The 22,755-nt window shown below is 34.3% G+C and overlaps 1 protein-coding gene across 5 annotated transcripts in view; it reads left to right on the plus strand.

Annotated features, from left to right (window-relative positions):
• The window catches only part of LOC141394127 (glycoprotein-N-acetylgalactosamine 3-beta-galactosyltransferase 1-like), a 91,848-nt gene extending 74,726 nt beyond the window's left edge, over window positions 1–17,122 (plus strand). For 3 of the 5 annotated variants that reach the window (XM_073968043.1, XM_073968042.1, XM_073968045.1), the window contains 4 exons: window positions 9,469–9,700; window positions 9,769–10,379; window positions 10,440–10,724; window positions 16,100–17,122. In XM_073968043.1, coding sequence (XP_073824144.1) covers window positions 9,658–9,700; window positions 9,769–10,379; window positions 10,440–10,724; window positions 16,100–16,303 — 1,143 coding nt within the window. In that variant the 5' untranslated portion in view covers window positions 9,469–9,657 and the 3' untranslated portion in view covers window positions 16,304–17,122. Of the gene's footprint in view, window positions 1–9,468; window positions 9,701–9,750; window positions 10,380–10,439; window positions 10,725–16,099 lie in introns of all 5 variants that reach the window. The other 2 variants (XM_073968040.1, XM_073968041.1) reach the window with 1 other exon arrangement.
• The last annotated feature ends 5,633 nt before the right edge of the window (window positions 17,123–22,755 follow it).

Genomic DNA, 22,755 nt, shown 5'->3' on the forward strand with positions numbered 1-22,755 from the left:
TTTTTGGCGAGCACATCCGCCATTTTTGGTACATGGGTTACGAAAAAAAAATCGTGGTTTCAAATCTGTTCGCGTTCACAAAATTGGATGCTGCACTCAAAAGTTATATGCGGTTTTACTCTCTTGTAAAGGAAAAATATTTAAAAATTCTTATTGTGTTGTAATAAGAACATGTATATATGAATCGTTAGCAGAATTTGATATCTATCCGTAGATGCTAAAATATTTGCTAAATTTATTTTTATTTTCGCGGAAAATCAAAAAATATTGAAGAAATCTTGGAATAAATTTTATTTATTCTAAATCAGAGTCCAAAAAATTTCTAAAAAAATTATTTAAAAATACGTACAAAATGTAGACAACGCGTAGAAAAATGTGAGACCAAAATTATAAAGATCGCGCTTATAACTTGCATATTACAGCAACAACAAAGAACGGAAACTTATTGTTGGAAATTATTTCAAAAATATATTTTTGGTTAAATACGAAAAATTTGAGAAATAAATGTTGGGAGTTATTCTCTTATTTCGCTAAATTTCGATCCAAATCCTGAAGTATTTTGCTTAAACTTCTACGAGAAAAGTAATTAGTCATCGTGAAAGTATGTTTGCTTTCTGTGATGAGCAATAGAAATAAGAAGTAGAGAGTAATATTGAAATTACAATCAAAGAAAAAACATAGAAGTTAAAAACCGTATAATTCGCGAATTGGTTTAAATCGGTTGAGGTGCATGTGCTTTTCGGATACAGGGAGTCCATGTCTATCAATATGCAAGGATTTTCCCATGTTTCATTCAGCGGCCAAAGTGTGCCATCGGTTGCATCTTACTATTCAAAAAACCTTCAAGAGGTCAAAAATTACGCGATGTGCATATGATTATAAGGTGCATCCGATTTCAATGGGCGCCTATTAAAAATACGTCAATATAAATTATTTTAGACAGATTCGTCAAGAACTGCGGATGTGCCACCGCATTCTATTTTGGGATAAATAGGGATATTACTCCTGAATCTTTGTAATTTGTGCACACCTTTTTGGCAAATATTATAATCGCGTATAAAGGATTACATTTATGCAAAAATAATCAAAGAAAATCGCTATTCAATTCGCGGAATTGTCCAAATATATTTTTGCAGATTTTCTTACTTTCAAGGTATCTATATCCGGCGTTTTAGTGGATGGATTCGACCGCGGAAGAGCTCATTAGATCCGGCACGTAAAAAAACTAAAATCACGCGGGGTTCAGGGGTACCTGTACGACAGTTGTAAATTTTAAAGCCAAAAAATAGGTTTTTTCAGAAAATTTACGCACCAAATTATCGCCTTTGGACTCTTATTACTAAGAAGCTGTACGGAGCACACTCATGAGATATACATAGAACGACGTGGAATCGCGAGTTCTACAATCTTATAAACTATTTTGGATTATTATTTAGTTGCACCCTCTAATTATAAGAAAAATTCGAAAAACACTGAAATCAAAACTTCAAAATGTCAGCATCGATTTTAGGGGGATGCAGTGTATATATCCAAGAACCATGTTGCCCAAATGGTATTGTTTAGCTCTTTCTTTGAGCACAGGTTCGAATTTTGCGTGGTTTGGCCAGAAAACAAAAAAAAAAACACAAAAAAACATGTTTACTTCAGCACATTTTTCCCATTTTTTTATATTACCACCAACGCAGCTTCCACGAAAATTATTTGTTATGGTCCATACTATGAGATCGTGGCTAAAACACTTCAATTAATATAAATATATTCATATTTTATAAAATATATTAACAGTTCGCGACTTATTAAATGGTGAACCTCAACTTCAAGGATTGAAAAACTTTTTTGAATATTACCATATATGGCAAATAACAAAATTCCTTTGCAATTCCATTTGAAAAAAATTAAAAAAAATTTTCGCGAGCACATCTACGATTTTTGGTATAGAGTTAAAGGAAAATAATCTGGTTGCAAATCTGCTCGCGTTCACGAAAATGGCCGACGCGCGCAAAAGTTGTAGCGGTTTTTATCCTCTTATAAAGAAAAATATTTGAAAATATCTTATTTTTTGTACTGAGAAAATGTAAGCATATATCAGTAACAGCATTTGATATCCATCCGTAGATGCACCAAAATTTCCAAAATGTGTTTTTATTTTCGCGGAAAATCAAAAAAATTAAAAAAATCTCGCGATAAATTTTAATTATACTAACTCAGAGTCCGTAAAAACCTCTAAAACCTAAATTAAAAATACGTACAGAAACTAGACAACGCGTAAAAAATGTGAAACAAAAATTATAAACATTGGCTTTATAAATTGCATATTATAACAACAACAAAAAAGAAACAACTCATTGTTGGAAAAATATATTTTTTTTACAAATATATTTTTTGGTTTGTTTCGAAAAATTAGACAAAAATATTTGAGAGTTATCCAAATATTTCGCTAAAGTCTAATACATAAATTAAAGTATTCTGCTAATACTTTATCAAAATATATGGTTTACAATCCTGAAAGCTTAACTGCTTACTGTGATAACTTATAAGGATAGGAAATTAAGAGTAATATTGAAATTACTATCATTTAAAAGATATGAAAATTAAAAAGCCTGTAATTCACGAATTAGTTAAAGTCGGTTGATGCGCATCCGATTTTGGATAAAGCGAATCAATATCTTTCAATATTTATGCATATTTCGATGTTTCACTCAGCGGCCATTGTGTGCCGCCAGTTGCATCATGCATTGCAAAAAACCTTAATGTTGGTAAAAGTCGCGCAATGTGCATACGATTTTGATGCGCATCCGGTTTCATCAGCGCCTATCAAAAATACGTCAATATACACCTATTTCAAATAGATTCTTCAAAAACCGCGGATTTGCCTCCACATTCAATTTTTGGCGAAATACCCATATTACTCGCGTATCTCTGTTTTTTTATGACACGTGTTTTCGCAAATATTATAATCGCGAGTAAAGGATTCCATTTATGTAAAAAATTTTAAAGAAAATCGCGGTTTAGTACGCGGATTTTTCAAAATATATTTTTGCTGATTTTCCGATTTTCAAGGTATCTATATCCGCGGTTTTAGGCGGAAGGCTTCATTAGAACCGTCGAGTAAAAAAACTAAAGTCACGCGGGTTTCAAAGGAAATTGAATGACTGTTGTAAATTTTACACGCAAAAAATATGTTTTGTAAGAAAATTCACGCATGAAATTTTGGCCTTTCGACTCCAATTACTAGGTTGCATCAGTTTTAGGTGGATGCAGTGGATATATCGAAAAATCATATACTGCTATCTTATTGCCCATGGAGTATTCTGTGATTCATTCTTTGGGAATAGGTCTATAAAATGTAAGGTTAAGCCAGAAATCGCATGGGAACATAAAAAAACTTGTTGGCTTCAACCCATTTTTACCCATTTTTCTACATTGATGCCATTACAGCTTCCACGAAAATTAATTTTAATGGTCGACATTATGGGATCCCTTCTAAAACACTTCATTTTAAAGAATTGTAGTCATACTTTGTAGAATATGTTAACAGTTCGCGAATTCTGAAAGGGTGAAACTCGGATTCATCGATTGCAAAACATTTTTGTTATTTACCATATATAATTAGATTGTCATTCCGTTCGTAACACATCGAAATATTCGTCGGTGACCCTACAAAGTATATGGGGATTTTTGAGTGCAATCGGACTCTTTGGGAAAAGGGGTTTTTGATTTTAGCGAAGTTGCGGAGATGTCGCACTGAAAAAGTCTGAATTCTATTAAAACTACATCCAAAGAAATACTCACAGCTTATTTAATATTGTTCCAAATATAAAATCTTTTTTTATTAATACCCTCAGCATTTATGCTAACGAGGGTATATCACGGATATTGTCAATTATTTCATATTCCATTTCATAAAAAAGAATAAGTTTTTAAGAAAAAATTTCCCAGTACAAATATGGTCGCGAGTAAATTTTTGGTTGTTGCGGACAAAAGTTATGGCTGTTTTATTTCGGCTTTTAGGAAAGAAAATATTATAAAAACGCTATTATTTTGTTGAGCGCAATTATTAATAAAAAGTTCTCTCGAAATGACTTCAGCGAGTAGATTGCATAATACATGTAAAATTTTACTCAGAATTGGCGGAATGTACATAAAATTGATAAATTATTGAATATAAGTCAACTTTTTTTAATATAAAGGTCCATTTACCGGTCATAAAATTACATAAAAATTTGTTGTGCATCAAAACTTTACGGCGAATCAAATGAAACTAAAATCATACAGATTGATATTATAGTTTCCATGTTACAGCCAAAATAGACACAAATTTTCATAAAAAAAATATTTTTTGTAATAGAAAATATTGGAAAAATCTACAGGAATACTGCCTTCATTTTGCTTAAATCTCCCAATAAAATAGACGGATTTTGCTTTTTAGACATTCATATTAAAGCTTTCCCATTGAGGAAGATTATTGGATTGCTGAGAATATATATTAAGGCTTCTGAAATGGAAATAGAGGTCAAATAACCCATTTTAATTTATATGCATTTTAAAATACGTGTAAAACGCGTAATTATCAAAATCATTTTGTCCGCACATGAGTTTCATGTACAGCAAGACCATATCTTTTAATTTGTATATATTTTTCGAAATTTAATTTGGAGGCAAAGATGTAGCATCGGCTGCATCTTAGCATTTAAAACCCTATAAAATATCGCTAATTTGCGCAAATTTTTATCCGCATCCGATTTCAATGTCCACCATGAAAATCTACATCTATTTCAAGGCTATCAATCAAGAACCGTGGATGTAGCATCACACACAATTTTTTGGGATAAAATGAATGTAGGTCCCTTATCAGTGAAGTTTTCAAATCTCTGTTCAAGCTGAAACGAAGATGATGTACTAGTTTCATTGCAGTGGAAACGAACCGCAGAAAACGCGATAAAATACGCGATACTTCCAAAAACAATTTTAGGTGATTTTTCTACTTTGGAATTTCTTGCAATACGAGTTATTGCATCCGGAACGTAAGAAACTAAAATGTGCAATCAAGTACCAGGAAATAGACAATTGTAAAAATTAGGCCCGAAAAATATGATCTTTAGAAAAATGTGCGCACAAAATTTCCGCATTTGGATGCAGATTTCGTATCAATCCTATATTTAATTTTTTGAAAAACCTGTTTGCGGAATTAAATTAGAAGAAATTTTCAAAAAAAAAAAAAAAAACTGTAAATCTGACTTCAAAATGTCAGCATCATTTAATGGTAGAAGCAGATGAAATTTTGAAAAGTAATACATTAGTGAGATGATCCTTATTTGGTTTGCTTCTGCTTTTACTTTGACAGAAAACTCGAGAGAACACAAAAAAAGACAAGTTGGCCGCTAAGGCCAGCACTAAAACTCTCGAACCGAATAATGTGTTGGTCTACATTTTGCATATCGAAATATTTCTTCGAATATTAGATGGAATTCGAAGGTGGTGCTTATAGGTCCTTATGGTTCCTCGCCCCACAAAAGTTCGAAAATACTCGCTAAAATGGTCATAAACGGAGCAACCGATTTGGTGTAACTTTGGATCTCGAGATATTTTGTCCAAACTTTGTTTATGTTCAAAAGTGCTGCCTATCGGTCCACTTCTTGGGGTACCACCCACAAAAATGTTCATCATTTTTGTTTAAGTGCGGTTAAGGGTCTGTTCGAGGATACTTTGGAAATTTTAAGCAAAGGTACTCTTAGCGTCCCTGTTTACAGCGATAATATGCTTTTCGTGGGCAAGTCCATGTTTGCTGATATAATGGTTCAAATGTATAAATTATATGGTGAACAACTGAAAAAGGCTGGTGTGCGCGATGTATATCGAGAGGAATGACTCCCAAAAAGAGACCCACTTCCAAAGAGGACTATGTCAGTCCATTCCTTTAGGTACCTATTCTGCAAAACTTTTGAGCTTAAATACAAATTCATATTTTTGTTGACAAGTTCATACCACAAAATATCAGAAAACCTACTAAATATTTACGTAAGTTTTTGGGAAAAAAGTTTTTCAATTTACACAGGCTGGGGTTTTATCTCCGACGGCAAAGCCGACTGATACTTTTTTACTTGTTTTTGTTTTATCAGCTATCTAATAAAAAGGAAGAAAAACATTTGCATAATGAGCTTGGATGATTTTTAAGATAGAATTTTGTAATTTGAAATATAAGTTTCAATTACCCCATAGAACGTTTGGTATTGCAAATCCACGTTTTGATATAGCCCCAATAGGACGGTGCCTCCCGATTTTCAGTATTTTGAAGATTTTAGCCTCATTATCACACCGAAATGGCTGAAATTTGGTATTTGATCTTCGTTAGGGGTATACAATTTTTCACCTGCAAATTGTAGGTATAGGTTCATATAGCCCTCATAGAAAGGTACCTCCCGATTTTCAGTATTTTGAAGTTTTTAGCCTCATTATAACAAAATTACATTCAATTCGATGGTCGGTCGACACTAATACCTACAAAATTCATCAAGGTGACGCGTCGCGTTATATTGGGGCTAGCCTCTGGAACCACAAAATACCAAATTGCAACCACGTCGGTGGGAATTCCGGAATTTCTCGTAACTCGATGGATATTCACGGGGAATGATTTATTGGATCCGGAACGTAAAAAACCAAAATGTGCAATGGTATATGAGGTATGACAACCCCAAATACACTATGCAACACTGAAAATGCAAACAACTTCTAGTATAGTTTTTTTGAAAGTACATATTTAGACTACAAAACCCCTAGTTGGGTTTTGTCCTGTCAGATCCAGTTCGGATTTTATGGCCTCGTCTAAACCGGGCTAAATCTACACTTTTTTGCGTTTATCAGGCCTTTATCTCAGAAACGAATAGGAATTTGGCCTTGCTGTCTTTAGCAATATTGTAGCCCTAAAAAAGTAGAACTTATCTTTTGAAGAAACAACATAAGAAAAACTCCATCTAGGGCATCAAAATCTATAAAATATACAAAATTTTACATAATTGCTGAAATTCTGGTTAGTATCGGCTAAACTATTGGGATTTGAACCAAGTAACCCTTGGCAAAAAATTTCCATAAAGTTCTCAACAATTCTTTAGAACATTCTGAAACTCTAAAATGCTCACTTCATGTTGTTTCAGCGGTATTTTGCATCATATCTTTTACAACACGTATTTTAAACACAGTTCACACCAACAGTTTATTCTCGCATTTCGGATTTCACTACATTATTGACATTTTTATTAAATCGTCGTTGAAAAATATACTGAAAACAACGGTATAGAGGCATTTAACAACAATGACATGTTCTGAAGAGTTGTTTATTACATTCCAGGGAATATTTTTCCAAAAGTAAATGTTCAGAAAAAATTAACGGTTTTGGTGATACGGTGCGAAATGTATAAAAATTGTGGAATTTTTGCATATATTTTGAAATTTGAGGCAATAAATGTAGTTTTTCGAGTTCATTATTTCTCCAAATATTGTATTCTTGTCCTTATCTACAAATTTGCTTTAGAGGTCAGACGAAGATTCGCATTGGTTTCAGAGATATAACCCCGAATTTCTTTAAAAACTCAATATTTAACCATGTTTAGATGGGGCCATAAAATCCGAGCTTGATCTGACACAACAAAACCCAACTAGGGTTTCTTGTCGTTTGGGTCTGTACTTTCAAAAAATCCTCAGTTCGAATTGTTTGCACAAGATCATCTTAAAAATGTTGCACAGTGATATTAGACCAGAAAAATGTTCGGACAAAATTTTCGCATTTGGATGCAGATTTCTATGAAGCTGTGTAGACTACATTCACGACACATATATCAAATAACTCAGAATCGCAAGTACTACAATCCTATATATGATTTTTTGAAAAACCTGTTTATTAGAAGAAAATTTCAAAAAACACTGTAAATCTGGCTTCAAAATGTCAGCATCAGTTAATGGTAGAAGCAGATCAAATTTTGAAAAGAAATGCATTAGTGAGATTATCCTTATTTAGTTGGCTTCTACTTTTACTTTGACAGGAAAATTGTGAGAAGTGTGGTTTACTCACAAATCGACAGAAAACAAAAAAGACAAGTTGGCTTCAACCCATTTTTAACCATTTTGTAACATAAATATAGACACAGCTTCCACTCAAATTATCTTTTAAGGCCAATATTTTTTGTCACGTCCAAAATCATTTCATTTTATCCAAAAATATTTAATTTGTATACTATACAATCACAAGTCGCGTGTTCTAAAAGGGTAAACCTTGGCTTCAGCTATGTTAAATTTTCAGAAATATTGGTGATATAGCCCGTTTTCCATACTAAATTTTGTACGGACCTACAATACAGTTGTCCAAAATTTTATCTACCTACGCCAATCCGTTCGGACGCTAGAGTGATTTCCACAGAAGGACTGCCGAACGGACATGGCTATATCTATTTTACGCAGATCAAGAATATACATTAGGGTTATGACTTTTTTACAACCTCATATCCCTGTATAATTTGATGAACTTTTACCTAAGTTTAGATAAAATCTTAGTTATAAGGTGCTTGGATGAAAAACCTTCCATTTGTGATCGGTTCTTGTGGCTCCCTGGATTTTTGTTATGCCCCGCCGAAGTTTTTCAATAATTTCTTCAACAATATCTCAGAAACTTAACCTATTGCGAAAATTTCCTTTTGTGTTCTTAACACACTCACCAAGGGCTTTCATCTCCAAAAGGAATTTTCCGCCCACTGACTTTGAGTTCCATTTTGTAGCACACTGCCTTTTATCGATATTTTCCGAAAAGTTTCCACTTTCTCAAGGCCAAAACTGCCTGAAGTAGCATTCCAATGCTTTTGAGATGTACCAGAGAGTTCTTAACTATTGTCTTGGCTACAATTTTTGTCTCTGTGTTGGATCGAAAATCTCAATGGTTTGGCTGTTATATGTCAAAATATCAAAAACAAAAAAAAAACTGGATAAAAAACTTCAAGTCAATATCCGGAGGCTCGATTTTCACTTTAGACATATGGTTAAGCACACTTTTTTGCTCAGTACAATGCCAAGAATTAGAAACTTCAGGCGCCCGTTAACATTTTTTCCTTCCATATAAATCGTCCCGGCGTATTCGATATAGCTTTGAAGTAATCGATGTACATTTATGAAAATAGCTTGATTTCGATAGTGCAACTATAATAATTTTGGTTCAGTTGGCCATAAGTCATCTGGTATTAAAATCCAGGATGGAAAACAACTTTAGTTTCTCCCTAAAAGAAATGTTGATACGTGAAATCTAATGCCGATGGCTAGTGGTGTAGGGTAGCACATAGTCGGACCCTCTCGGACTATAGCCTTTTCTTACTTTTTAATGCATTTATGGGCAATCACAATTGCGTTAATAGAATTAAATATAATGATAAAATTAGAAATTGTTAAGATATATTTTAATAACATTTTTCTTTTCTTCTTCTTTTGTAGAAAATGTAAAAACAAACATATTCCAGATAAGCTGCAAACAAATACCAAAGAAATATTTTAGATAAGTGATAAGCATAGAAGTTGTGATACAAATCAATAGCGTCTAATGATATTGATTCGAATACAATAACTAAGATAAGATTTAATTTAGTAATTTATAAATAACCAAAGGAAAACAAAAACACACAAATGACTGCCAACGGTTTGCTCGGCAGGACAATAGTACATGATGGTAAGTCCTTGGGAGTTGTCTTCACATATCGTTATACATATCTTAATTAGTATTCTTAATTATAACAGGTACACGCTCAAATCGCCGCTCTCTAGCCTCCCTTATTGTGGGTCTGGTGGTGGGATTTTGTTTGGCTGAACTCTTTGTTTTATCCACACCAGAAAAACCTGAATGGCTACTATACGCCGGTCATCAGCATGGTGATATAAACGATGATCCTCATGCAAGTCATGATCTTATGGATGTTGCTGGACCCGAAATGGATGTTGGTAGTCATCAACATGCACATGAAAATAATACATTGGCGCAAAAGTTGTACAATGAAGTACGGGTCCTGTGTTGGATAATGACAAATCCCAAAAATCATCAAACCAAAGCGAGACATGTTAAGCGTACATGGGGTAAAAGGTGCAATAAATTGCTATTTATGTCTTCGACAGAGGATGCCGAATTGGGTACGGTAGCTTTACCCGTAGCCGAGGGCCGCAATAATTTATGGGCCAAAACGAAAGCCGCCTATCGTTATATCTATGAAAATCATTTGGATGATGCGGATTGGTTCTTTAAGGCTGACGATGATACTTATACGATAGTGGAAAATTTACGATTTCTACTCTATCCATATTCTCCAGAGACGCCTATATATTTTGGCTGTCGATTTAAACCGTTTGTGAAACAGGTAATGTGATAAAGAGTTAATAGAATCATATGACTAATAATTATTATCTGTTGTTTTTAGGGCTATATGTCTGGTGGTGCCGGTTATGTTTTGAGTAAAGAAGCTGTTAAACGTTTTGTCGAAAAAGCAATGCCCAATTCAAAATTCTGTAGTCCCAAAAATAGTGGAGCAGAAGACGTTGAGATTGGCAAGTGCTTGGAAAAAGTCAATGTAATCGCTGGCGATTCAAGAGATTCACATGCTCGAGGCCGTTTCTTTCCATTTGTACCCGAACATCATTTAATACCAAATCATACGGACAAGAAATTTTGGTATTGGCAGTACATTTATTACAAAACAGATGAGGTAAATATAGAATTTCCAATGAAATTAAATTAGAATATTATTATAAAACTAATCTCTTGTGCTTATTATGGTGTTTTGTCTAAATGCCATTATTGAATCATTTGATTTGAGAATGACATTATATCGCAACTAGCTTATCGTGTTACTCGTGTATCTATGCTTTTGCCTGCATATGTTTCATTCGTTGTGAGCAAAAGACAATTATAATTTTGTGCATGAGCTGAGTTTTTTGCCTTTATCTAACTTATAGTAAATTACTGCAAATTTATGAAAAATCCTAAAGTATTGAAGTCGCTATGTAGAGAGTCATAACTGAGTTTTAATGAGGTAACATTCATGTAGTCCCATGAATGAAAAAATGACCTGAGAATTCAAAATCCTTTTGCGGTTTTGCTCATCACATCTATTTGGAATTTACCACACCCCATACCAAATCGGTGTGGAACCTGGACTTGAGAGATACCGTTATATGAGGACTTTATCATAAGATAATAAAAAATAATTTAAAAAATTAAGCTACAGTGTTCTATTTATAAATGCACTAAAAGCTAAAAAATAATTTTTCGCTTAGCATCAAGTAGTATATTCTTCTTCATGATGGAATCTCTCAAATAAAACGCTTGTCGTTTAATTTTGTCACTATTTTTAATTTAAATGCAAGCGTTTTATTCGAAAGATTTCATCATGAAGAAGAATATACTACCTGATGTTAAGCGAAAAATTATTTTTTAGCTTTTAGTGCATTTATAAATAGAACACTGTAGCTTAATTTTTTAAATTATTTTTTATTGTTTTATGATAAAGTCCATGAAACCATTGTTTTACGACAGCAATCATAACGATAGTCGGACTACCGATAGTTTGACTAGAGCTCATGGCATGAGTTCTGATATAATTTGCGGAAACTTTCCGCTAATCATTACGGCCATGTCGTCAGCATAAGCGATTGCGGTGTGGCTGTCACTAGAGCCACGCCAGTTTCCTAATGAAACTCTCACCGTTGTTTGAATTTATTATCTTGATACGTAGCATTCTGTTAATGCAATTAAACAGTGAAGATGAAATATCTAAGCTAGAGAGTGATATATGTATGGATTCAAACTTAAAGGCACGTACGATGTCAAGAAGGGCTGCTAGCGTTTAGTTTGAGCATTCCATATTCCTTTCGATAAAACCTACAACCACATTCAGTGCAGTTTCCACCTATTTGCCTTTGATGTGGGCATGTTGGGCAGGACTTATAACAGTACATGAAAACTTGTACCAAATTCCAAAGTCTAGCAGCCTTTCTAAAGGCCTCGGTACATTCATTCTTGCTTAAGTCATTTCTGGTAAACGAATAAAGAACAGACTAACCATTCGAATTAGGTTGCCCTTTTTCTTTTACTCTTCTACCTGAAACGAAATAGCAAAAATTCTGTCGCTTATGTTCCTTAAGGTTTTTAGTAGAAAAAAAGATATTCTGTATCACAGTAAGTGATTTCCCTCCATATAGACCAAATGAGCGATAAATACATACTGCAAGCTATGCAAATGTGTTCCAGATGTGAGATTAATTCCTCCGATGTATTATCAGTAGACAGCGGAATTCTATGCAAATTCATATATTGTTAGGACGGTCGTAGAGAAAATCTGATTAGACAGAAACTCGTTTTATCATAAAATGAATTAGGCCCAGAACTGTTTGCATATTTTGCATATGGTGCATATTTTGACATACTTTTACATATTTGCATAAAATGAGCATATGCAAAAATATATACAAGGATTTGTGGTCTAAAAATCCCACCGAAATGACTGAAATGTGGTATTAAGTTTTCCTTAGGGATATGAAACTTTACACCTGAAATTTGTCCGCGTGGGCCCACGTCTTCATATAGCCCCCATAGAACGGTACCTCCGGATTCCTGGTATTTTGAAGGTTGTAGCCTCAATATCCCTCCGAAATGGCTGAAATTTGGTTTTAAGCCTTCCTTGGGGGGTATAAAACTTTCCACCTGAAATTTGTCGGTATAGGTCCACGTCTTCATATAGCCCCCATAGTACGGTACCTCCCAATTTCCGGTATTTTGAAGGTTGTGGCCTCAATAGCCCGCCAAAATCGCTGGTATTTGGTATTAAGTCTTCCTTGGGGGTATAAAACTTTCCACCTGAAATTTGTCGGTATATTTCCACGTCATCATGTAGCCCCCATAGTACGGTACCTCCCGATTTCCGGTATTTTGAAGGTAGTGGCCTCAATATCCCGCCAAAATGGCTGAAATTTGGTATTAAGTCTTCCTTGGGGGTATAAAACTTTCTACCTGAAATTTATCGGTATAGGTCTTCATGTAGCCCCCATAGTACGGTACCTCAAAATCGCTGAAATTTGGTATTAAGTCTTCATTGGGGGTAAACAATTTTAAACCTAAAATTTTTCGGTTTAGGTTCAGTCCTTCATATAGCCCCCATAAAACGATACCTCCCGATTTTCGGTATTTTAAAGGTTAAGGCTGTGGTTATACATTTCTCTATTTTATTGACTTGTGTGAAAAGAATTTTTGTACCTATTATTGAAATATTGGTTGCATAAGAAAATATGTAAAATGCATAAATTTTGCATATGCAAAAATTTATACATTTTGCATATGTCATATGGTTCGATTGCAATTTAGTCAGAAGCCAAAAATATACCCAGTCCCAAAATTTGACATGAATCGGAATAAAAACAGGAGTTGCATAAAATTCGGCTGTCTAATTAGCATGTATTGCAGGAATTATTCCATCTGGACCGGGTGATTCAAAGGACTAAATCATACTAATTTTCGACAACTAATGGTCCCCTCAATGGCTTTCACTTCACCAATGACCTACTTTCATAGGGTTGTGGCTCTTAAGCAATCTGTGCGTCCGTCCATTTGGGGAAGTTGGTATTGGCTAGGAGATCCAGAGTTTCTACACCGGAGTTTGTCCATTCACAATCTTTCCGTTTGATATTGCCGATGGATTTGGGGTCCTTCGAGAGTGCCCTATGTAATCTGTTTACGGCCTTTACTCCCTCTATTGAATCGTTAAAGCAGATCCAAGATTTGCGTTTTGTCTTCTTTATTTCAATGTTGCACTTATTGAAAGGCCCTTGTGGTTCTCCCTATTTGTGGATAACTTCGTTTTGATGGCTTTGTTGTAAAGCTTTCGGTTATCTTCTTATGTTCCCCTTCTTATGTTCCCCTCGATGACTCTCACTTCAGCAGTGGCCTGGTTGCATTTCCTGCCAGGTCCATTGACGGTTCCTGCTTTGGTTAGTAAGTGGGCAGGACCGTTGGTACATCCTTTACTGCGCTATCAATCTCGTTGCAACCATTTGTGGTGGCTTTTAAACGATCAGTGGCTTTAAGTGCGTTAAGGGTTTCCAGTGGTCAAATGACAAATTATAGTTAATTCGGTCAGAAAATTTAGCTAAACAACTTCAAATCGGGCGTTCCGTTATACGGGCCTATTCCAAAAGGTGGGCCAAGTAAACAATTTTTGAAGGAGAAGTTTCTTGGCCACTAGGTACCCTAAATGCCAAATTCTAGCTAATTCTGTCAGAATATGTAGCGAAAACTTCAAAATACCTGAAATCGGGCGGTACTTTTATATATACAGTGACTGTCATTGAAAATGATGCAACCTGAAATAAAAAATGTAAACGTTGATAACTTGGAAACGAGTTCAAACAACAATTTTGTAGGCTGTTGTCTTTAAGATGGCATACAAAAATATTCGGTTTACAGTACCGTTATACTAATATTTTCCCAAAAAATTAAAAATGGGCATTTTTGAATTGAGCATTAAAAATGATGCACCACAATAATCGATTAATAACTTCCAAATTTTTCGCTTTTTATGATATTTTAGTAATGAACATGCTGGAAAAATTGGTTCCCTATCGTACAAAATTGTTTTTTGAATTGTTAAAAGATCTTAACAGGTTTCCAAGTTATCAACGTTTAAATTTTTTATTTCAGGTTGCATCATTTTCAGCGACAGCCACATAACGTAGACCGATCTAGCCCATCTTCGAACTTGACATTCCTGCAAACAGAAGAGGCATCTGTGCTAACTTGTTGTGTCCTATCTCACTTTTTCTAGATGATAAAATGATTACCACAGACGGACGGACATTATTTTTCAATTGCATTACGAACGAGAAAAACAAACTTAATATAACATAAAAAGTACAATACAGTATAAATTTTAACATAAACCGAAGAATCTTCGGTTTGGCTATTTCTGACACTTGATATGGCGATTTAGGTAGAAAAAATCCGACAGCTCTGATTACGCGTAGAGTTTCCCTTTTACAATGTCTTCTGTGAGTGCACAGCACTATACTATGGTAACGTGCCTTACATTGCTCTTGAATCGAGCCACTTTCACACGGTCAGATATTGGTGTTCATGACTGAAACGCCCTCTTAGCGTTTTTCGAGATTATGATCCCAACTCTAGTTATATGTTTCTGTGAGAAGAGTTTTTACTCCGTCTCCTTTCGCGATATTATATTATGCTATTTTCTGTTAGAGTTGTGCAATCTTCTCGAAGAGTTCGTACATTCCATTGCGCATGCTTTTTGGTGTTCCAAAGGTCATTGGATCCTGTTATTGTTCATCATTGGTCCGCTGTATCCTGTGCTGCAATATATCGTTGCATAGAAACAACGCCACTTTGCATTTGTGCAACGGTTGCGGTTTTTGTAATTTTGTGTTGCCATTTACTCCCCATCTGGAAGGGGGTGTAAAACTATTTTTTATAAATATTAGAAAACCACACTGAAATATTTTTCCTCACGGATTTTGGTCTGACACTGTCCACTGCACTACACCATTCACCATTAAGTGATATGTGGTTAAAAAGGAAAGAACATCTCCGAACAGTTCAGTACCAAATGAGGTTTTTAGGCAAGGAGACTGTCTATCGTTTGGTGTTTTAATATTATGTAGGAGAAGATTATGCGTGACATCTGAGACTTTTGAAAATCTACCGATTTTGCTATACCCCGCGATTTTCGGTATTTTGAAGGTTGTTGCCTCAATATCCAATCGAAATGGCTGACATTTGTTGTTTTGTCTTCGATGTCTTAAAATTTCCACCGGAAAGTTGTCACTATAGGCCCACATCTTCATACAGCTTCCGTAGAACGGTAACCTCGATTATCGGTATTTTTAATGTTTCAGCGTCATAAACCGAAATTTATGAAAATAATTACTTCAATACACTGGTGGAGGGAATAAACAGTTCTGCTCGGCCGAATTTAACGCCTTTCTTACTTGTTTTACTTTAAATAATATATTATTTAATATAATTTTTTGTATTTATAATATTAATACAATATATTTCCGATTACTTTTGTTCCAGGGTCTTGATTGCTGTTCGGATCATGCAGTTTCCTTTCATTACGTTACACCTAATCAAATGTATGTTCTAGACTATCTCATATATCATTTGCGACCGTACGGTATTATAAATGCGCCCGAAATATTGCCAGAAAAATTAAAAGTTGGAGAAACTGAACCACCACCTTTGGCAACATCGGACAGTGGTGATTTGGCGGCGACATAAGTTAATCGACAAAAAATAGTAATCCATTTAGTTAATAAAGATAAACTCTAAGTAATCGAAAATCAAAAACAGCCGTTGTATATACAGATAATTTATATATTAAATTAGGAACACAAATCTGCAACAAAACTTTAATGGCGCAAATAATAAAAAAACAAAGTTGAAGTCATTCCTGCAATATAATATTCAAATAATAAAATTGATTTGATTCACTTCCTTTTTAGCAATAAATGTAGCATCATTAACGTGAGGATTATCGTGCAAAACTTCAACATTAAAGAGTAAAATCACAAATAATACTGTTTAAAAAGGAACTGTGTCAACAATGCGCTCTGACCCTAATGTATTTAGTCCATATTATATGATCCGAAAACTTTTGCCATATGATAATTTTTAATTAACTCCAAACATAGTTAGTATTTCCTATACACAACTTAATCCTATAAGATATAAAATGATATATGTATTAGTAATATTTTATGTTTTCTATTTTGTTCAATTCGTTTGAGAATTGGCTTTTAATTAAGTAAAAAAACTACTTTTGTACAAAAGACATGACAGAAAAAAAACTTTACTTATTACTATGTTTTTAATATAAGAAATTTTAATTTGTATAATTATTGTATATTTCATATGTGATCGCATTATTATCGAAAAACTCAAATTGTATTTAAGCACAAAAAATTGCTTCGATATTGTTTTTGTTTTAATTTTTTTATTAAGTTGTCGCATTTATAGTTTTTTACATAAATGGTACCAAATATGTGAATTTATTCATAAAATCTACATAAAAATATATGCTTACTTTTATAACATTAATACTTTGTGTTTTTTTATCAATTCAAGCCAAAAATAAATTCGATGCCACTGCGCAGAAATAAATAAATATATGAGTAGTGTTTAGGGCCAAGCCGAACGGGAACGACTGACTATATGATACCCTACATCACCACGATTTCAATATTAGTCCGGTCAAAATAGACATTGAAATAGCAAAAATTCCCACAAAGCTGAATTTTGGTGGAGAGCTAGAGTTTGCCATTAGGAGCAACGTCCTTAAAGTCCCAATCGATCCCATGTGTGCAAAAAAAATTATTCGGGGTCAAAGGTCAAATTTTAAGGGTTTTTTGGTTTTCGGATTTATTTTTTGATAACGGTTGATCTAATCAAAAAGTGACTAAAGTAAATATTGTAGACAGAAAAATTATCTACAAGTTTGACCTTTATAATTTTTGTTCTAGAAGGATCCATTCTTGAGATATAGCTGTTCTAAAAAACACATGATTTTTATGCACTTATAAGGGAAATATGCACATATTCAGACGAAGCGGCTAAAATAAGCGAAGTAATCGGGTCTGTCCCCCAAAAATATATATATTTTCTTGAAGAGCGAGATTATAGTTTTCTTCTAAAAAAAATTCTAACAAAATCGGAGCTTGTTTAGTAGAGTTATTCAATGTTAGAGTCATTTTATGCAAAAATAGCACATTTTACCCACATGTGTAATCGAAAGCCCAAAGGGAACGACCCCAACGAAAACTCTCCGATTTCTTTCAAGTTTTGTCCGAAGGTAAGGTTTGTTGTGCTGATTACGGAAATGTATAATTTTCAACGGTTGCGGATCCGGTTCGCCGGTTATTCGACCAGAAAGGCCAAATTTAAAAACCGGGTTAGACCCGGATTTACTGAACCGATTCCTGCAAAGTGGATATCGTCTGAAAGCTTACGGAAGTATATACCACATAGTGTCGGTTCTTTAACCGGTTCGCCTCATAATGTACTTACGCGGCTAATTTTTTATTTGACCTTTAGATCGTGATATCTCGAAAATGGTAAGTATTTTTTAAGTATCGTAAAGACCACTCTTGTAGACAATTATTGAATCTACAACTTTTACTTTAGCCGGCTTTTACTAAGTCTTACCGTTTTTGAGAAAAATTAAAAAAACTGAATAATGTCTCCAAAAATGACCTTTGACCCCGAATAACTTGTTTTGCATACATGGGATCGATGGGGACTTTTAGGACGTTGTTTCTAATGGCTAACCCTAGCTCTCCACCAAAATTCAGCTTTGTGGGAATTTTTGCTATTTCCCCCTTATACGCATGTCTATTTTGACCGGACTATATAATTTGACGACATTTTTCTAGAGTAAATTCCTTCACATTTTTCAAATGCCATCAAAATGTTTGTTCAATTTTAAATCTGGTGCATCAAATATTTGAAGTCGGGCGAATATATATTGGAGAAATATCAAAATGTGGAGCTATTTCAATATAACTTGATAAAGTTATTTCTAGTCCAAATTCCTTCACATTTTCCAATCTCATCAACATTTTACATATATAGCGTGTTGAGTGCATCCAATACCTTACGGACAATCATAAATCTACTTAGAAAAAGATTCCATGTACACTAATACCTCGATTTGCGTTAATGGTTGGTTCCGGCGAACTTTGCGCAATGCGAAGCAACGCAAATCAAAACAAATGTTTGGTTCCAAAAAATTGTTTTTAAATCGATAATTTGGCAATGATAGTCGTACCTAAAATTTTCTGAGCGACATTTTTGTAGAACATTTTGAAGCTGAAAAACGTCATCTTTTGGTACTTTTATAGCGGTTCTTAAAATAAGGGACGAAAAGGACATTGAAGGAAGTGAGTTAGAAGGTCAAAATGCTCTACGAAAATAATCCTCATTCGATTTGACTGAAGACATGTCATCTCAAAAAGAAGCTTACACAACAGCGAACAAAGATATAACGATAATTTCTGATGGCTTATAGGGTTTCCAGCAAAAAATACATCATGTCATAACTCGGAAGTTCGACTCACGGCGGATCTGTACTTCGGGATTCTTAATATACTCACCAAGGTTTTCATATCCAAAAGAAATTATAAGTGAATAGTATTATCAGCGGTTTTTTTGGAAATAAAAGTTTTGTGAAAACACACACTATCAAGGGGGCATATAATTAGCACACCCTAAGATTTTTATACCCTACACCACTATGTGGAAAGGGTATTATAAGTCTGTTTTCATGTAACACCGCGAAATATTCGTCGGAGACCCCCAATGTGGTATACCAATCTTCATATCTCGACGAGATAAAGCGATTTTGAGATGTGTGTCCGTCCGTCTGCCCATTTTAAGGCCGCAATTATGGACCGATCGTCACGAAATTTTGTATGGAGGTCGGGTTCAGACCAGAATAGATCCCTATTTTTATTGGTGATGATTGTGAAATATTTGGCGGGTGAAATGGTCCAAAAGCATAATATTTATCCAATTTTGTAGCGGCTCTTTAGGTCGCAATAATAGTTCGATCAACGCGAAATATTAAATAAGGTAAGAGTATATGACAAAGAAGAAGCTTGCCAAATTGCCATCGCCAATGGACCACCACTTTTGTGTGAAAATTGTGAACATTTTTAATATACAGTTTATATCTTTATATGTACTTAGAAGATGAACATTTGACCTTTCTATTGATGTCAATTGTGTTGATAAACATGGTAAGATAACAGAGTTACAGCCTAATAAACCCAGTTATTTGTTTGTAGTGTAATCATAAACACGCAAGAGGTCGCAATTATGGCTCAGTAATCACGAAATTTTGCACAAGGTATGAGCTTAGGTAGAAGAAGATGCCTACAATTTTGGATAATGATCTGATATTATTTAGCGGACCATTACTTTCGTATGATAAAAATATTTTTGGTCTATATTTTATTTTCTGAGGGCATATACCGGCAAAATCTGTGTCTGCTAGATAACAGGCCTACTGCCTAATATATAATGGTTTTTGTGTAGAGAACCACATTTTCCCATTCCCAGTTTTTGCATTATTGCAAATTACATGGTGCCCTAGCGTATTAATTGTCCAATTGGAAAACAAACAAGCAACATCAAATTTTCAACGGTGGCAAAATCCCCTTCAGTAATGTTGGAGATATTTTCTGAGTATTTCAGCCATGTAAAACTTCTCTACAAGTGATGTCGTAGAACACGCCGTTGGGATCGGAGATAAGCTGTGGGTCCTATATCATTGAGCGAATATGAATCGGGATACACTCACTCATTGTTATGAGAGAAGTCTCCCTGGTCCCTTCTGGGATATTTGTAAAACAATTGTTATATTATTATTTATGATTGGTGTGATACGGTGACGGAATCCACATAGTTATTGCTTACAGTAAGTTTATTTGTTCCATAAAGAAATTTTGATTTGTGAAAAGCTAATTCCCAGGGGTAGTGGTGTAGGGTATCACATGGTCGGCCCCGTCCGACTGTAGCCTTGGCTTACTTGTTTAATTTAATTCAATTAGAATACAAAAGTTAATTTATATTGAAGTTAATTCTTATTCAAAGCGTATTGAACAAATCATTTTTTGAAAGAAAAAATACTTTATCACCCCGGAATCGCAAAATATATGGCAATAGTGGACAATATTTCGTAATGTACACACAGAGAATAGATATTGTTGGAACAATCATATTCTAAGAACAAAATAGTGTATTTTCAAAATCTGAAAATATATATTGTTGTTTCAACCATATATTTTTTATTAGGAAACATAATGACACAAAATATATTGTTGGGCCAATAATACATATTTTAAGAATTTTAAAATACACTATTTTGTTCTTAGAATATGATTGTTCCAACAATATTTTTTCTCTGCGTGTACACTTAAACTTCAGAAAGTCGCCAAAACTTTAAAAACAAATGTACGATTGGATATGAATTTATTGGAATTATTAACCGATTGCCGAAGTTTAAATATAAAGTACAATAATTTTTCAAAAAGTGTTTAAGGTCGATAATTCAAGAAAATTATCGATTTGGAAGGGGTTTATAGAGAGAAGATCAATAAATTGCACCCTTATGTGAAGAAGGATCAACTTATAACACCATTTGTAATTCAAAATTACACGTCTGAATAACACCAATGACCTATCATTACAAAACTGCCAAGTAAGCACAAGATGAATACGTAGCACGTGGATTTTGAGGTTTGTTGAAATTGGTTAAAATCCCTGAAAGTAGGCATATACTATTAAAGATAAATGTTTTCTGGATTATTGATTTTAAATTTAATCCGGGTAAAATATTATATTGGTGTCTCTCTAAACTATCTTCTATTCGCTTTATGTTTTGAAAGTTATTGAAATGGGCATAGGTCCCATAAAGGTGAACACAGATTTTAAGTGATATACAGCATGACGTATCATTAACATTAAGTCAAGCCGGATCAGAATTTACAAAATCAGTAGTTAAAAACATCATATTACAGTTTTTCCCAGCAAAATAAATTGGAAGTAGTGCAATGTGGACTAGTTCTGTCACGGCATGTTTTGATGCAGTTCAACTGGAGTCGTGAAAAAGGCACTCCAGTCCTCACATTTTAACCGCATTTGGATGCAATCCAAAGAATCACATCCACTTGTCACATTTTAACAACATCCGGATGCAGTTCAACGGAGTCGTGAAAAAGGCACTCCAATTCCTCAGAATTTAACAGCATCCGGATGCAGTCCAAGCGGAGTCGTGAAAAAGGCACTCCGTTCGCTACATTTTATTAGCAGTTGTTAGAGATCCCTACATGTACATAAATCAGATTGTACATCTCTACAGGCAGCGGCTTACATTTTCCAAAAAGAGATAAGCGTGTTAACATGTCCAAACATTTGTTAATACAAACTAAATAATATTTAATATTTAAATAATATTTAATTTGTGAACATTTTTCCGGCAACTCACGAGAAGAAAATTTCCGAATGGAGTGCTGTTGGAGTACGTGTCGAAATCTTAACTGGTGATGGGAAGACAACCCATTTAGCAAATGAAGCAAAAACAGTTCAGCTTGGAACAAATGCAAGCGGAAAACACGCATGTTTGAATTTGCGAACATTTGTTTGTTAAGAAAATTTCCCAATGGAGAGCTGTTGGAGTACATGTGGAAATCTTAACTGGTGATGGGAATACAATATCAAACCCATTTAGCAGATAAAGCAAGAACAGTTCAGCTTGGATTAAATGGAGAGCGGAGGAAACACGCGTGGTTGCGATTTAATTCAATGGAGAATTTTCATAATTTGTGTTAATGTAATAAAGTTGTTAATATTTTTGTTTTACACAAATAATAAATGCATTTTATTTGTTCTGGCATATTTTGTAATGGCTTGCACAATTTCCGCGGAATGCCTGTATCAAAACACGTGCTTTGGACTGCCTCCTATTCTACCCCAAAGGGTTAGTTAAAATGCTATGCCAAAGGGTCAGTTAAAATGCAGTGCCAGAGCGTCAGTTAAAATTCAGTGCCAAAGGGTCAGTTAAAATGCAGTGCAATGGAGTGCCTCTTTCCGTAGTCACGCTCTTGTAAAAATCATGAGTGAAAATGCATAATTTGATGCACTTCCAGATCACTTGTACATATCTTTGGAGGCAA

This window comes from Musca autumnalis, unplaced genomic scaffold, assembly GCF_047663935.1.
Source record: "Musca autumnalis isolate F117 unplaced genomic scaffold, ASM4766393v1 scaffold_2, whole genome shotgun sequence".
Lineage (NCBI taxonomy): Eukaryota > Metazoa > Arthropoda > Insecta > Diptera > Muscidae > Musca > Musca autumnalis.